The sequence below is a fragment of the Siniperca chuatsi genome, linkage group LG10 (assembly GCF_020085105.1).
Source record: "Siniperca chuatsi isolate FFG_IHB_CAS linkage group LG10, ASM2008510v1, whole genome shotgun sequence".
In the NCBI taxonomy this organism is placed as follows: Eukaryota; Metazoa; Chordata; class Actinopteri; order Centrarchiformes; family Sinipercidae; genus Siniperca; species Siniperca chuatsi.
In genome coordinates this window covers 27,712,811-27,730,076 of record NC_058051.1, presented here as the reverse complement: position 1 = coordinate 27,730,076, position 17,266 = coordinate 27,712,811, and the positions used below count along the sequence as shown (strand labels likewise).

Sequence of the window (17,266 nt, the reverse complement as noted above, 5' to 3'; positions counted from 1 at the left end):
AGTACACTTGGATAATAAACTGGAATCAACACCTCTCTAAACATCATAACAACCTTCATGAAAGGAGTATTTATTGCAGGACCTTTGTATTAGTATTTATTGCAGGACCTTTGTATTAGTCTGCATTATTTTTAGCCAGATGTACCTAATAAACTGGCAACTGAGTGCATGCTTGTAATAGGGTATTCTGACATCGTTGTATTGGCTCTTTTACTTGAGTGAAAGATCTGAGTGCTTTCATCCACCACCGTGTGGAGCCCAGAAGTGATACCTGCTCTCACACACGCACACCATGCAGACGCGTTCATTGGCAGAGATGGTCCAGTTCGTACTTCGCGGGCTCCCGGTTCATGTGGCCGCAGCGCGCACGTCAGCACAGCGGAGATCAGCACCCTGGACAGCGGCGGCTGGTCTCTAATAAAGCAGCCGGAGCTCCTTCCCTGCCCAGCGGCTGGGAGCTCGGGGAGAGGCACATCACCCATCGGGCACGGATGGATGGACTAGAGAAAAATAGCGACTTGTTTACGGGATGACAGTCAGGTTTTTTTCTTCTTCTTCTTCTTCTTCTTCTTCTCCCTGTTCCGGAAGTAGCTGCTGCGTTGGTTCAATCTCCAAGCCGACCATTTCGAGGAGGAAAATCAGCGCCAGCAGTATCATCACCACCGTCTATCTGATCCAATAATCAATGCCATTACTGCTGTGTAATTGCTCTCGGATGCGAAGACATCTCCATGCGTCTTCCCCCCTCCCTCCTTTTTTCCCCCTCTCTCTCTTTAATTAGAAAAATCGCAGCGTGCCTTTTTTTTTATTTTATTATTCTGCCTCTCTTTGACATTTCCGCGCGCCGTATTTTTGGCTTGCAAATGAAATGCTGACGGACATCGAGCGAAGATGGGAAACATGGGGCTTTCGGGTGTTTTTGTGTCGCTATGTTTCCAGCTAGGCTTCTTCTGAAAAAAAAAAAAAATTTTAAAAATAAAAAAATAAAATGCAAATGAAAAGGATTGTGTTTTCGATCTCGACGTGGACTGTCGGGGTGAATGGCACGGATTCTTCGTGGATCAACCAGAGGCTTTACAAAAAGGAGATGAAATAGAGAGGGGGACGGGGAAAATGGACCATGGTCTGACGCTTGGGATGCTACAGTGAGGGACAATAAAAAAAAAAACAACAGACATATTATAATCACATCCGAATCAAACTTCCATTTCATCTCCGCACCCTTTTTTCTTTTTGGATTATGATTCTCGACAAGAGTCCCAGATGTGACTGTATGGATGGCATGTCGTTGTGTTTTACATCCCATCTCCTATTTCCTGGCTCTGTGTTGCTCTCTCTTCCACTCGTCCACTCGCTCGCAGTCTTCTGCTTTGGGTAGCGAAAACATGTAGGCTATTTTATTTATTTTTTTATTTTTTTTGCTGCAAGCCCAGTGCATCTAAAAAAAAAGAAAGAAAAGAAAGGTGTCTTTGAAAGCAGCGGTAAAGGAAAATGGACCGTAGAAATAGATTTAAAAAAAACGCACAAGTTGTAATGTTTTCTGGGGTGCGGTGGAAGATGCATGTAGACAGCGTTTGCTGAGTTGTTTTGAGTAATGAATATTGAAAGAGTGTGTCGGCCAGCTGAAAGGGAAAATCTTTCATCCGCATTGGCTTAGACACACATGCCATCAGTGGGGCGAGAGCCTTTATTTCTCTGGATTTCCAGTTAATAGGCTGGTTGTGGTTAATTATTATTACCATATCGAGTGTATGAATGATAACAATAATAATATTAATAGTAATAATAATAATAGAGGGAGAGGAGAAAAGACAAAAACACTTCATTTATTTATTTCAGTCTGGCGGATTCTGTATGTAGCCAAACATGTTCAAGTATCGGATCCGCATGTTTTTTAATGAACTGAAAGTCCTGGTGTTTATGCGATCCGATTCGAGACAGTCCGGCTCAGACACAGATAGACGGTCCACCACCATGCGAGGTCTGGGGATGGGCGGCTGCGGTTGGCCGCCTTTCGTCGACTGCCATTCCCGGGATGACGAGGAGGAGTACTACGGCAGCGACCCGCGGCCCCGGAGCCTGGCGTTTGAGGACAAGGAGCCCAAGCTTCAAGTGGGCCTGGACGCCGTGTCCCTGGCCAGCACCGCCAGCAGCCTGCGGACCCCCCAGTGCCGGATCTGTTTCCAAGGCCCAGAGCAGGTAGACATACAGCAGTGATGCCACGTCCTGTGTGGATGGCAGGCAGGCAGTCTGTTTGTTTCACATTTCGGTGCTTTAAAATGTGCTGCACATGCAGAGCCTTTGTGGTGCTGTGCCATTTCACCATGCATGAATTGTTCCAGGTCAGCAGGATTTTAGGAAGTTTTCATGTTTATTTTGAAACAAATCACACTGGGTTATGTGTTGTAATCTGCCATTTTGATTTTTTTTTTTGTTATACAGCAGATCACAAAGGGTCTCTGATACAGTGGAGCTACTACAAACATCCTCTCTCCCTCTCTCTCTCTCTCTCTCTCTCTCTCTCTCTCTCCCACCCACCTTCTCCTCAACTGCCTCCTTTGGGGGGAAAAAGGGGTGAAGCCTAGATTGTAATAAAAAAAATATAGTCGAATCAGTTTTATTTATATAGCCCAAAATCAGAAATCAACAATTTGCCCCATAGGGCTTTACAATCTGCTCCTTTATCCCTACAGAGGCAAATATTGTCCCTTTTTCCCCCTGAAAGGATGATTGCTCAGTGATCTGGTTATCTAAATAACACTGGTTTCATAGCTAAGCTAATCAGTGGTGGAGAGGCAGCAGTTCCCACACATGTGAAATCCGGCCAGCATAGCAACAAAGAAAGTTAGCAAATTAGGTCTGCAGGATGACAAATAGAGTGAGAGGGACTGAATATGCGTGAGTCACAATCATTTTGTAAATGTAAATCAACTGTCCCCCGTCTGCATGTGTCACAGAACGGGATGATCAACTATTGATCTAGTGACGATCACTGTTCCTGGCCAGACAATGGTGTCAACTGTGACGATAAATGACAAGTTAAATGAATTTGTCATCCTTTTTTATTTGTTATTCTATTTCTATCCTTTTTTTTTTGTCCCCTTTCCGGTGCTTGGTTTTTCCGGAGCGCAAAACAAAACAATAAGTAGTGCATCTCTTTGGTCCGTGGCCAAATGTGGATCTCACCAGATGTGCAGAAACCTGTGCCGCCTGGCTCAGCAGGTAGTCCTGAAGTCTGGGATAATTAGAAACACTGTAAATCCTGTAGGAGCACAGATGGATATTACCATTTAGTCACTTCCCTAAGATAGGCGTATAGTGTTATTACAGCCCATGTGTTAATTTATGACATCTGCCTTAGAGTTTCTATTGTGAGACATAGTAAACTGAAGAGCCACAGGACAGAGTATAAATCAGTTCAGGCTTGTTTTGGATACGAAGTCATTTGATGTTACAGACAGGGATCAACCCCAGGTTGCTGTCTTGCCCACTCAAACATCTTCCTTTAATAAAAGGTTGATGTTTCGGGCTTTTGGGCTCTCCGGCAAGGTGACTCATCGTGCAACATGGCTCTGAGCTGCCTCTTTCAGCTACAGACAAAGAGCAAGCAAACAAAGCACTGAGGGAAAAACCCTGAGACTACACTACTACATCAGCTTCTCACTCTGATATTAGCTTCTTCTTTTTTTTTTTTTTGCCTCCACAGCACTCAATCTTCTTGTCTGTGCAAAGGTAATAGTGCCTTAGGTGAAGGGTGGGGGTGAGCACACGTTTGCCATTTTATTGTTATTTCATTATTCAAGCAGGTCACAACAGGGGCCGGGATCATGTCGCTGTCAGCAGGCCAGTTATCTGCAGACATAATCACCTTGCTCTGTGGGCTGCAATGAGTATGAATCCTTATTAACTGTCTGTCAAAGGCGTCAGTGTGTGCCATGGTACAGTAGCTGGGCCGCTGATTCCACTTAACGCTGTCTGGATTCACAGAAGCCGCACCAGAGCCTGCTGGAGGGGACGGCAGTGTTAGGTTTGCATGGAAATGCAGGCACGTTGGAGTGAGGAGGAGGGGTGGGGGTGGTGCTGGAGGTGGTGGTGGTGGTAATCACCCCTGCCTGCCCTTTTCACTTGTAGTCCCCAACAGCGTGTTTCCACAGTGACACACAGTCTGGAGCTCAGGGGGCACTTCCACGCTGAAATTTTTTGTCTAAAGGTTACAGCTGAGGAGGAACACCAATTTCTTAGTCATAGAAGTGACACACCAAATTAACACCTTCATGCTCTGTGAAGTGGCCTTGAGGGACAAGCCCACGCCAGATCATCCGAGCAGGAAGAGAGTGTGTGTGTGTTTGTGTGTGGTGAGCAGCATTTATGTTTGTATGTATCGCCTACTTGTCGTTAAAGTATATTTTTATCTATTGTCAACAAATCCCATGAAAAGACCAAAGTCAACAGTGTGGTTCCTACTGAAGACGTACATCTTTAAAAACGACTCACAAATATATAGTTTCATTTAAAAAAAAAAAGGCTTTTTATCAAACGTTACTCAAACAGGAGGAAACAGTGACTTTGTTGGGAGCTATTTTCAGCCGCAGATTAATACACATTGATCCTACTAACAAGTATTGTCTGTGTATCCAAAGCCAGATACATCTTACTCCTCTGTGCCATAGAGCGCTGTTGTCATTCAAAAACTATTAAAAACACAAGTCCTCCAAATTAAACGACAAACTACGCCGTTTGTCCTTACTCTACATAACACTCTAAACAGGACCACATAATTTGTCTGTGCCTTCAAAAACCATTACAACTCACTGTTTTATGATCTGACAACGCTATGGTTAAGGTTTGGTTAGGTTTAGGCACAAAAACAACTTGGTTAGGTTTAGAAAAACATTTTGGTTTGGGTTAAAATAAGTACTTTGTTACGATTTGGGGACCTCTGTGGACTGTCAGTAGGAAACGGGAAATGAACATCGATCTCCCGTCTGATGTTTTGATAATCCATTCATCCGACCTCCTCCCTCTGTTGATTTTATTGCTTTCTAAACGTCACCTAACTTTCTTCTTTTGCTTTCCCGTCATAATTACTACGCCCACTAGAGGGCTTTGTCACTTCAATGTAAACATGTTTTTTTGGGGGGCATTTGCACAATGCTGAGGACAGTCTCTAAAACGCATTAAAGAGCCACACAGATTGCACTGGGTGACATGTTCCTTCAGTACAATGAGCGTGGACTCTGTAAATTATTATTATTTATTATACACCGTCCTGCTTCTGTAAATACTCTCTAGATACCAAATGTGTATTAATCTGCGGCTGAAAATAGTCCCCAAAAAATGCACTATTTCCTCCTGTTTGAGTCACTTTTGCTAAAAACTACAGCGACCAGCTGTTTAAGTAAATTATTTAGCCTTTTTTTTTTAAAATGAAACTATATATTTGTGAGCTGTTTTTAAAGATTTATGTCTTCAGTAGGAACCACATTGATGGTTTTGGTCTTTTCATAGGATTTTTTTTTGTTGACAGTAACAAAAACATAGAAAAACTCCAGCCTTATCCTTTAAAATTTGGAAGTAGGTTAACGTAAAAGTGTGTGATGTTGCTTTACAGTCGACTTCACTGTTTGCTCAAACACAGTATAACTCTTCATGTTCTAGTTTTATTTGAGCATGAGTACATCCTGCTAGTCCAGATGTGACCTTTTACGTCTCTTTCTGTTTTTAACTCCGTGTGTTGCCTTCAGGTACAGGGATTGACTCTCAAATGGGAGAACCTGCAAATGGAAAAGACACTTTACATACACACATAAAAAAATACGAAAAAGTTGTTTTACTTCCATTTTTATTTAGTTAATTGCAGTTGGATTTGATCAATTTAGTTTGATTAGTTAGGTAGATTTTATAGCCTTTTATTTGTCCCCTAGGATGAAAATGTTAGTGTAAAACTTTAGCTTATTTAAAAAACCCTTATCAGCTCATTATTAGTATTACTATCTGTGATAAGCATACAACTCTCATTCTTTCTAAAGTTTTTACTTTATGCTTCTCTTTGCATCGAGAATATTGACCTCATTTGCAGAACATTTTCTTCTGCATCAAGCTCAAAACAAGGTTGATTTCCTGAAGGTTGCTTTGGAGATACAAAGTTTTCACATAAAAGCAATTATTATGTTCACTCATTATTAGGCTTCTGTACATCATAAACGTCTTTCACACCTTCAGTTTGGTTTCCCAAAACTAAACTCACTCATGTAAGTCCTGTGATCGTGAGCAGGATGATCAGTATTTGTTAACACCAAACAACGCTCCCTCACAGGTAGAATCTTGAACCTGAATTTTGGGATGAATTCAGGAGACACTTTGAGGAATTGTGAATGCAAATAACACAAGCTTTTACATTGAAATAAATTTTATTACTTAATAGTGATAACTGGACGCATATGCAGAGAAAATCCCGTTGGGTGCCATGTGGGTCTAAAATATGGTCTCTTATTCATCATCAATGGAGCAGCTCCAGAAGGTGTTCCTCTTGATTTTAGCTTTAGATGAGACATACATTTAGATAAAACAATATCACACGTATAACATTTTCTGCTTAAACAGCTTCTGTTCAAGGTTTAAAATCATAATCACAGCTTTGTTTTTATTTTGTTCTGGTTGATCGTGATCTTAACGCTCTCATACAAGCCTGAAAATGTTTCCCTGTAATTCACACATACACACACTTCTCAGCGACAGCTTGACATTTTAGAAATGTTTGCTTTCATATGGTTTTTATTTAGTTTCTCATATACTTCTGACCTTCTCTGTGTTATCTTTATAATGTCAGCAGGCAAGTTATTTTAAAGTTTATGAGCGGCATGTGGCTCATCTGCCAAACCCAATCTTTTATGCGGCGGGGCACTTGAAGTCTTTTATTATAAGTGGGAAGGTCAAACGAGCCAGATGGGGGAATGACAGTGACAGGGAATGAGAGTGCAGACGGACAGAAAAAACAAATGAAGCCTTATTTGTGTCAACACAGTTCTCTGGTGCATAAAACCTGTAATGATTAAACAGGTAATTCTCTGTCAAGTCACTGTAGACGTATTCTGATTCACATCTCTGAGTTACAGTGTGTAAATGAAAGATAAGCACTGACAATTGCACTCCAAACCGAGCAAACAGACATCAGCTGATTTTAATCTGCTTTTTAATTAAACTAGATTTCCACCATTTTTGAAGTCACTACAAAGAGAAAGAAAATATTAACTTAATTCTAAATTCACTTTTTTAATAATAATAATAATAATAATAATAATAATAATAATAACTATTTATATAGCACCTTTAAAAACAGAGTTTACAAAGTGCTTTGACAGGCAAGGCATAGCAGAAACAGGATATCCAGAGGGCAATATATAACAGCAGAAAGCCAAACAGAAATGCCAAACAAAGCAAGACAAAAAAATTAAGACAAGAAGACAGCAATGAAAAACATGACAAAGGAAATTAAAACAAATGGAAACAATAAAAGCAATAAAGAGACAAATAAAAGGACGACATCACATAAAAGCAAGTCTATAAGTTTTAAAAAGTGATTCAAAAGGAGGCACTGATTCTGCGAGCCTTATCTCCTCAGGCAGGTCGCTCCACAGCCGAGGGGCCCTGACGGCGAAAGCACCATCACCTTTAGATTTAAGCCTCGCCTTTGGAACAGCCAGAAGGGCCCCACCTGAGGATCTAAGGCTGCGAGCTGGCTCATATGGGGTCAGCATTTCCATCATGTAGCTTGGGGCCAGACCCAGCCGTGCTTTAAAAGTGATGAGTAAAAATCTTAAAATCAATTCTAAAACAAACAGGGAGCCAATGGAGAGAAGCCAGGACTTGGGTTATGTGACGTCGTCTGTTTAAAACCAGTGACAAGCCGAGCTGCTGCACTCTGAACCAGCTGGAGGCGAGAGAGCGACCTTTGGCCAGAAAGGAGGGCGTTACAGTAGTCGAGTCTAGAGATGAATGCGTGAATAACTCTTTCCAGGTCAGAGTGTGAAAGCACTGGTTTAATTCTAGAGATGGTTCAGGACTGGACAACTTTTTTGATTTGTGGTTCAAAGTTGTGGCTGTACGCATAATTAGTTATTTAATTATGTGTACAGCCACTTTATTACACTATCAATTGAGTCTGGTCCCACTCTATATAGTGTTCATTACAACAAAAGTTATTTTCCCTTTTCCAGAGAAAATCCAGTAATTCTGTCTTCTAGACCAAAACAAATCTGTGAGAAATTTATGACGTCGCGTGGTACACCACATCCCCGAATTACAAGGCAACTTCATGTCGTACATTTACTCAAGTACTGTACTTAAGTACAATTTTGAGGTACTTGTACTTGAGTATTTCCATTTTATGCTACTTTTATACTTCTACTCCACTACAATTGGGAAGCCAATATCTGTATCTAGTTTCACTCGGTAATGAACTGTAAGCCTACAATGAGGAACAATCTAGTTTAGTAAAGAATTTGTGAGGTTGTGGCTAACGAGGCTAAGCTAGCTGCTAGATGGTCAGTAAATCCCTCCGAATTGTAGGGCTGCCTGCTTGTAAAACCACAATGTCTCGTTTTCTATTTCTATACGTGTTAAACACAAAGGATGAGACGTGCGGGTGTGGAGGATTTGAGGTTGTTTAAAGGCACCTTTGACAGAGATGATTACAGTTTTCAAGTAACTTCCAACACTTCTAGTAAGCTAGTAGTTAGTTTTGATCAATGTTAGTGTTTGTTTCCTTTCCCCTCATTCATATTCCCTGTTCTGTCACTCTACATTGCCCCTGCTGCATCTGCTGAAGCTAAGCTAGCAGTTCGAACGGTTTGAATTTGTGAAGGTGGCATGTTCAAGCCAAAATATGGCTATAAAATAGGGGCATTAAGTTGCTCCTTAAAGGAATAGTTTGACAATACTCTTATTGTCTTTCTTGTTGAGAGTTAGATGAAAAGATTGATCCCTCTCTCATGTCTGTATGCAAAATATAAAGCTACAGCCGGCTAACTTAGCTTAGCACAAAGACTGGAAACAGGGGAAAACAGCTAGCCTGATTCTGTCCAACAGTTATAAAATCCACCTACTAGCACCTCTAGAGCTCACTAATTAACATGTGACATCTTGTTTGTTTAATTTGTACAAAAATTGAGTGTAAAAACAGTATGTGGTTGTACAGTGTATGTGTTGGACTATTTCTTGGCCGTGCACATTGACTTTCTGGAGCTTTGTCAAAGAAACAAGATACAGTAACATGTTAATTTGGGAGTTTTAGAGGTGCTGGTAGGCGGGTTTTGTTACCTTTGGCACAGGCTAGCTGTTGCCCCCTGCTTTCAGTCTTTATGCTAAGATAAGCTAACTTTCACCTGGCTCCAACTTCATATTTAACAGACAGACATGAGAAATTTTTTTTTTACTTTACTAACTTTAAGTTTACATTTTCATCAGGAAATTTGGTCCATATTTTATATTTTATTCCAGTTTACAAACAGTAAATGCTGTTTAAAGTGAACTCTCCCACCTTCCCCCGACAGTTAATATGCATGTTTGATGTCTTCCGGATGTGTTTGGGTTGTAAGTTTGTTTTGAGGTTGGCTGAGTTCACTCAGAGTCTGCATGAATCGTCGTCGGGCTTCAGCAGCTCATCTCACCTGCCTGCCCTTGAAGCCCCACCGCTCCCTGCAGAGTGCTAACAGAGTGCTAAGCTATGCCCATTCATTGATTTACCAATGATTCACATTGATATTCGTTTTAAAAGCTTTCATTCAATAGTGACGCATGGGTTTGGAGGACCTGCAGGATCTGAAGGTTTTTTTGCTGAGTGAAATGAGAATTTTGCAGACGTCTGATGCAAAACATGCCATCAAATTTTAAGCCTTCTGTAAAATGGATGTTTGACGTTGAGTGGTGATGACAGCATGAATGTGGTCATCCTTAATGTGGCAAATGTGCCAACCGACTTCAGGTGCTGGTGTGGTGCTGAAGAGACAGTGGTTTTGGTCCAAAAAAATCACACTACAAAAATTATTAGGAGGGGAAGGGGTGGTCAGAGAAGGACGAGCATATTGTAAATTGTATTTTTGCTGAAAGGAGAGTCTCATATTTTTTATTCTTACCCAGTATTTATATTTTATTTCAGCCATCCCCTGTGAGATTTATTACATTTAAAGAGATCAAAATGCTTACATCAATAAAATGGCTTTCATGCGCGCCACACAGGACAACAATCAGGTTTCTGTATCAGGGCTTTATTTTCCCATAACAAACCAACACTAGTAGCTAATAGGACCAATGTGGCGGTTTAAGAAACACAATACATGTGGATTTGATTAGTGATTGATCTTATCTCTTGCGGAACTGCAGTAAAATTAAATGTGTCATATAAAGTTAGCCTATAATGCAGGTTCAGCACCACACATTGCCGGTTGTTCTGCTAATCAGTGTGGAGAGATGATGACTGTTGGTACTAATATGACCATTTCCCACGTTTTCAGTTCACAGGCGATTTGAACTCACAAACTTAATCATCCGTTCTTCCACAGTTCACCGAACTGTAACTAAGACACTTAAAGCTTCGTTTATATGTATCACCTTGCATGTAAAACCAAATTCACTTGTGCGTAAAACAAGAACTTACTGTTAGCATAGTGTTTATTAGCTCTTGGTTCAAACATAGAGAGTGGCTGGAATATTTGGTAAAAGGGACACATCATTTGTTTGCCTTAAATTACTAATGTGTGTTTTGGTAGTGCACATTGTGAAAAAATATTTTACTTTGCCTCTTTTGGTTATTAATGGTTAATTAATTGTTCAACATTTTTGGGAAATACGCTTATTTGCTCTCTGGTGGAGAGTTAGATGAGAGGATTGATACCACTCTCATGTCTGCCAGTTCAACATGAGGCTACATCCAGAAGCCGGTTAGCTTAGCTTAACATAAAGACTGGAAACAGCTAGCCTGGCTCTGTCGACTAGTTACAAAATCTGCCTAAAAATGACAAATTGCCATTTTACGTAGGGTTATATGTTGGGCTATTTCTTTGCCAGATATAACGTGTTAATTATTGAGCTTTAGATGTGCTGGTAGGCAGATTTTGTAACTGTTAGACTGAGCTAGGCTAGCTGTTTCCCCCTATTTCCAGTATTTGTGCTAAGCTAACTGGCTGCTGGTTGTAGCTTTATTTAACTAAATAATTTTCTCATACAACTCTCCACCAGAAAGTAAAATGAGCCCAAAATGTTGAACTATTCCATTAAAGAAATTGTACCAGTTCAATACTTTTGTATTTGTTATTTTTTAAACTGTCTTATTCTAAACTGCAGGTCTCTAAATAAACACAATTCATATATTTCACTAGCAGATATTAGATCAGAATACATTTTTGAAAATATTTAAATAATATTTGTTTTCCACTGAATTCATTGTGCTGTGTTTTCCTTTGTCTGTCCTGCAGGGTGAGCTGTTGAGCCCCTGCCGCTGTGACGGCTCTGTGCGCTGCACCCATCAGCCCTGCCTCATCCGCTGGATCAGCGAGAGAGGCTCCTGGAGCTGCGAGCTCTGCTACTTCAAGTACCAGGTCCTGGCCATCAGCACCAAGAACCCTCTGCAGGTACGATGAAGGGAACCTGCAGCACAAGCACACCAACTGGTCTAACCAGCAGCTGCAGAATTTAACAAAAAGACAAATGAATTTTGGGGTAAAACAAGGCTCCCCTCTTAAACTGCAGAATTGAACTGAAGTCACTCCAGCACTGATACTGTGCCTGTTCAGATGAATCTGACACAGATTCAACTCACAAACAGGCCAGCACAGCATGGCTCAGTTCAGTTTGGTTTGGCTCAGCCTCCTCACCAATTTCCTTACAAAACACGTCCAACACCACACTTTTTTGACTGGGATTCAGGGTACTGGATAAGCCTCACGTTAACAAGATGGAGAAAGTATGTGAATATGTAAACCCCTTCTTGACGTGCAGGTAAACACAGGCGCTGTCAAGCTCTGTGAGGTTTCATTTTGTTAAATTCATGAGTGAATCAGGCAGGGAGATCTTATCGCATGAAAAAAACAAGTTGCTGCTGACAGAGATTTCATAATAACGTATACAGCATACAAACGCTGTTGCATCAGACTCAACACTCTTTGCTAGAACAAATCTTGGGCTGTCGCTGTGCTGTGAGGACTGTTTGCCATATTGTGCTGACACATTTTCCCTCTGCGTCACTGTCCTTCTGCCCTCACTCTCAGAGACAGCTAATGGCTCTAAAACCTATTGAGAAGATGCCATGTATGTGTGTGTGTGTGTGTGTGTGTGTGTGTGTGTGCGTGTGTGTGTTTGTCTGACATATTGTTAATGTGTGTATACATCATGTACTCATAGATGTAGATTTCTCTCTCTGGTGAAATATAATGTGTAAAGTACTTTACCTATGTACAATTTTGAGGTCCATTTTATGCTTCTTTACACTTCTATTCCACAACAGAAATGTACTTTTTACTCCACTGCGTTTATTTAACAGCTATGGTTACTGGTTACTTTACAGGTAAATATTTTACAATTCATTGTCATACATTAAACTAGGTGTTCCCAACCTTTTTGGCCTATTTTGGCAACAAACTTGTCTAAGCAAAGTTTTGTTTATTCTTCTTTCTGCTCCCATTATTCATCTCACGACCCCTCAGTTTAATCTTGTGACCCTTTGGAGGGGGCTCGACCCCAAGGTTGTGACGCACTAAACTACCTAAATGTTTATAAAGTAGTTAAAACTAGCTCCACCAAACTAGCTCCAATTATTAATATTTTCAGTGATTTACAGGCATACATAGACTTTCAATAAAAAGGCACAGAAATGAGTTGGGATAAAACCACTTTACATGTAAATAGACTGTATTATACTTTTATTTCTTACACTCTTCTGCTTTATTTGTGTGTATAAATAGTGAAACAATATTTTGAGTGATTAGCACTAGCGATTTCTATAGGCGCCTGTGTCATTTTTCTTGTATTTTGGGTTCCTGGCATTTTTATATTTTGCTAAATTGACAAAATGATAAATCAGATTTATAGATGTGTTTGTGCTGAAAAAAGGATACCATGCATGTGGGGTAGGGACAGTTTAAAAGGTTCTGAACAAAGACAAAAATGAATACATAGAAAGTTGGCAAACATTTACCAAAATTTTGAATGCAGCGGAGTATGTTTACATTGTTGTATTGGTACTTTTACTTAACTAAAGGATCTGAGTACTTCTTCCTGATTTAGATGTTTTTCTGCTTTTCAGTGGCAGGCCATCTCTCTGACGGTGATAGAGAAGGTGCAGATAGCGGCCATTATTCTGGGTTCCCTTTTCCTCATTGCCAGCATCTCCTGGCTCATCTGGTCCTCCCTCAGCCCCTCGGCCAAGTGGCAACGTCAGGACCTGCTCTTCCAAATCTGCTACGGCATGTACGGCTTCATGGACATCGTCTGCATAGGTAAAGGACAAAGTGGACACCAAAATGTGTAAACAGAAAATCGCACTGCAGTGTTATAAATAGCTGTAGCAGTTATAGACGAGTGGTATAAGAATATCACATGAAAAGGTGGATGTAGTAGAAGGCTCAGGTAACAGAACATGAAAGGATGCATTATGCAACAAGAAGAGTAGCAAAGAAATCAGGATGTGCTCTGCAACAACACAAAATATTAATAAACATAGGTTGCATTATGAAAGGACAAACTAACGTGGTGATAAAAAACATGTATTCAGTTCACATTCTGTTTGTTGTTAAGGTCATGCAAGATTACACAAAAACTAAACTAAATGAGCAGATGGTGCATAGGTAGGAGATGACAGCTACACCAAAAGCAAAGCAAATTTTGATGATGCCGCCGAGAACAAGATATTCTGTTTTCTAGGAGCAACCTGGTCGACTGTTCTTGTGGTAATTGTGAGTTGCCCGTGTAAGACAACACTGAGAACAGATGGCATCAGATATCTGCACTGTGATTATTGCCAACTGTCTATTCTCATCCACAGGCGAGATGGAAAGTTCCTACCTATGATGGTGATTGCAGCTCGCGGGGCCTTTTGAGCGTAATATTTGATGTAAATCAGCGGGAATTGACTGGCTTTCATGCACTGTCCCTCACCCTGCTTCTTCTTCTTCTTCTTTTTGCCCAGGCCTCATCATCCATGAGGGATCGTCAGTGTATCGAATCTTCAAACGATGGCAGGCTGTCAATCAGCAGTGGAAAGTACTGAACTATGAGAAATCAAAGGACTTGGGCGACCCGTTGAGTTCGAGCAAGACGGGGGCTCGCGGCTCTCGCGGTAACCCTCACGGTCTGGCCAGCAGCAGCGGTGGGCGACAGAGCAGAAGGTTAAGAACTATTCTGAACCACCACTGTGGATACACCATCTTGCACATCCTGAGCCAACTGCGGCCCAATGACCCGCGGATCAGCGCCGCCGCCAACCGGGAGGTGGTAATGAGGGTCACCACCGTATGAGTCGGACCAGGCGCGTGTGATGGGATAGACCTCGTCTTTGTGTCCAGATGTAAATGAGAGGACGGACTTATGGACCTAATATTAAACACTAAAGACTCATGTAGGCAACAGGAGCCCTGCGAGGAGCTGAGTGATGCCCGACAGACAGCACACACTTGAGGATTTCTCCTCTTGTTTCGTACAACAAAAGGAAGCCAAATGCTCCTTTTCAATAATTAAAGAACTGATGAAAATAAGGACGAAAAAGCATTAAAAGACATCAAACATGACATGTGAGGGGGGGGGAAGTGTAAACACGCTTTATTACCTAATCCAAGACGATGAGACGTTTTTTCCAGTTCAATATCAGGATGCACAGAGACATTTTTCTTTGATTTGATCCTCTTGGTTTGATTTGTATCTATTCCTTTTTTGGGTTGTTTTTTTTTTTACACACTTTGCTTTTGTACGGATGTATGATTTTAGAGGAAATCATGTAAATCCATACATGCCAAGCATTTCCAGACAACTATGTATAATGATCTTAAAATTTCTACAAGCTAAACGATGCTGGTAAATAGACCGAAAACTGAAACAAACAAACAAACAAACAAACGTGAGGGAAACACAGAGGTGACAACTGAACAATAAGTCATTACAAGTTTAAAAAGAAAAAAAAAAAGATAAAAGAAAACAATAAGATTTCAGTGACACTTAACCTTTCTGCAATAAAGAGACGTATGTACATTTCACAGGGAATTTTGCATGGGTATATAATTTTATTCTTCATCACATAACATAAGCACATGACACATTTGCTCTATTTCGAATGGTGCTTGCCAAAATAAACACTTTAAAAACATCTGATTTCATTGCACCAACTTTTTGTCTACATGACAAATGGCAGTGTGTTACAGCTATTTCAGCTAAAATACAGATTCTTGCTGCTGTGTGCTGATTCAGATTTGATAATAAGTAAACTATTGGATTAAAAATGGGGATCAGATGATCTCTTACTATTCAGTCTCACTCAGTCTCTTCTTCTTTATCCCACCTGTGTGTCATTGTTTTCTGGTGTAAGTGTAAGTGTAGGTCATGTTTTAGGGAAATACAATGGGACATCCTTTATTTTCAATAGTTTTATTCACTTATTAACTTGTTTAGGCTAAACAAACTCCAACCAGTCTCTGGTTGCAGCTTCTCCAATGTGAGTATTTGCCGCTTTTCTCTGTATAATAATAAATAAAACTTTATTCATAGAGCACTTATCAAAACAAAGTACAAAATGCTTCACAACAAGAGAAATAAAATACCACAGTGAATGATGAAATATAAAGAAATAAAATACATAAAATACACAAAAGCAATAAAATAAACAGCCAGTTCAGGTAAAATCAGGATATGCTTTCCGATAAAAATGTGTTTTGAGAAGAGACTTAAATGAAGACACTGATTCAGACAACCTAATTTCTTCGGTATATCTGTAAACTGAACACTTTGGGGTTTTGGACCGTAGGTTAGACACAACAAGATATTTGTAGACGTAATTTTGGGCTTTGAGAAACTGTGATGGACATTTTTCACTATTTTCTGACATTTTATAGACTAAACGATTAATTGATTAATTGGGAAAATATTCAGCAGATTAACCAATAATGAAATTAATCATTAGTTTGCAGCTTTTATAGCTTGGACATGTTTTATGCCTTTACACAAAGGAACTGTTACATTCCTGGGATAACTTATAGGAGGAAGTGATGCAGATATCACAAAGTAAACATCTACTGAAAAAATACAAATATATTGAATATACAGTAGGAATGTTATATTAATTAAAATAAGATCACTATAAATTTACTATTGAGCACCACTGACACTTTATGACTTGCGGTAAGAATATAATATTACAAGCATACATCAAGAACATTATAGTGACACTGTTGGACATTTAATAGCCTCACTGTTCACAGTAATGCCATACAAGCTCTCTTGTGACACACAAAAATCCCCAAAACAATATTACATTCATTCATTGAACCTTTATTTATAAAAAGCTGGTCCAAGAGTTTACAGCCACGCTGGCAGCTCTGTGAGTTGGAACTTAAGCACAGCAGTGCTTTAAGCTAAATGCTAATTCTGGCATGGCAACATGCTCACAGCGACTATGCTAACATTCTGATGTTTAGCAGGTACAGTGTTTAGTTTAGCGTGTTAGCATGCTAACATTTGCTAATTAGAGCTAAACACAAAGTACAGCTGAGGCTGATGGGAATGTTTCAGGTTTCAGGATCACCAAAGTTATTACAGTTGTAATGTAATAATGTAATGGCTGTGACACCATGTGAGGTGTGAACCAAATTTAACGGCAATCCATCCAATAGTTGTCAGACATTTCACTCAAAACCATAAATTTTAACCTCATAGTGGCGCTGGAGGAAAAGTCATTGCAAAGTCAGATTAATCATCTGGGATCCCGAATGTCTGTACAAACGTTTGTTCCAATCCAAGTAGATGTTGAGATGTTTCACAGGATAAGTGAAAGCTTTGACCTGCTGGTGGCGCTACAGGAAAAGTCAGGGGATCATCAAAGTCACTAGGATTCATCCTCTGGGGATCATGAATGTCTGTACAAAATTTCATGGCAATCCATCCAATAGTTGTTGACATATTTCAGACATTTTGACATGTCACAGTAAGAAAAGCGCACGTTTAAATAATAAAATGAATGACGGCTGAATTCCATTTAGCTTCAGTTTCAGGGTCCTGTTATTGTGCATGC

General features: G+C 40.2%; 1 protein-coding gene across 1 annotated transcript; it reads left to right on the top strand.

Annotated features, from left to right (window-relative positions):
* Positions 1–273: 273 nt before the first annotated feature.
* On the top strand, positions 274–15,516 carry march9 (membrane-associated ring finger (C3HC4) 9). Its single transcript, XM_044210062.1, has 4 exons — positions 274–2,199; positions 11,472–11,627; positions 13,298–13,490; positions 14,180–15,516. Exons 1-4 carry the CDS (start codon positions 1,867–1,869, stop codon positions 14,506–14,508), a joined length of 1,011 nt encoding a protein of 336 aa, XP_044065997.1. The 5' UTR covers positions 274–1,866; the 3' UTR covers positions 14,509–15,516.
* Positions 15,517–17,266: the final 1,750 nt, after the last annotated feature.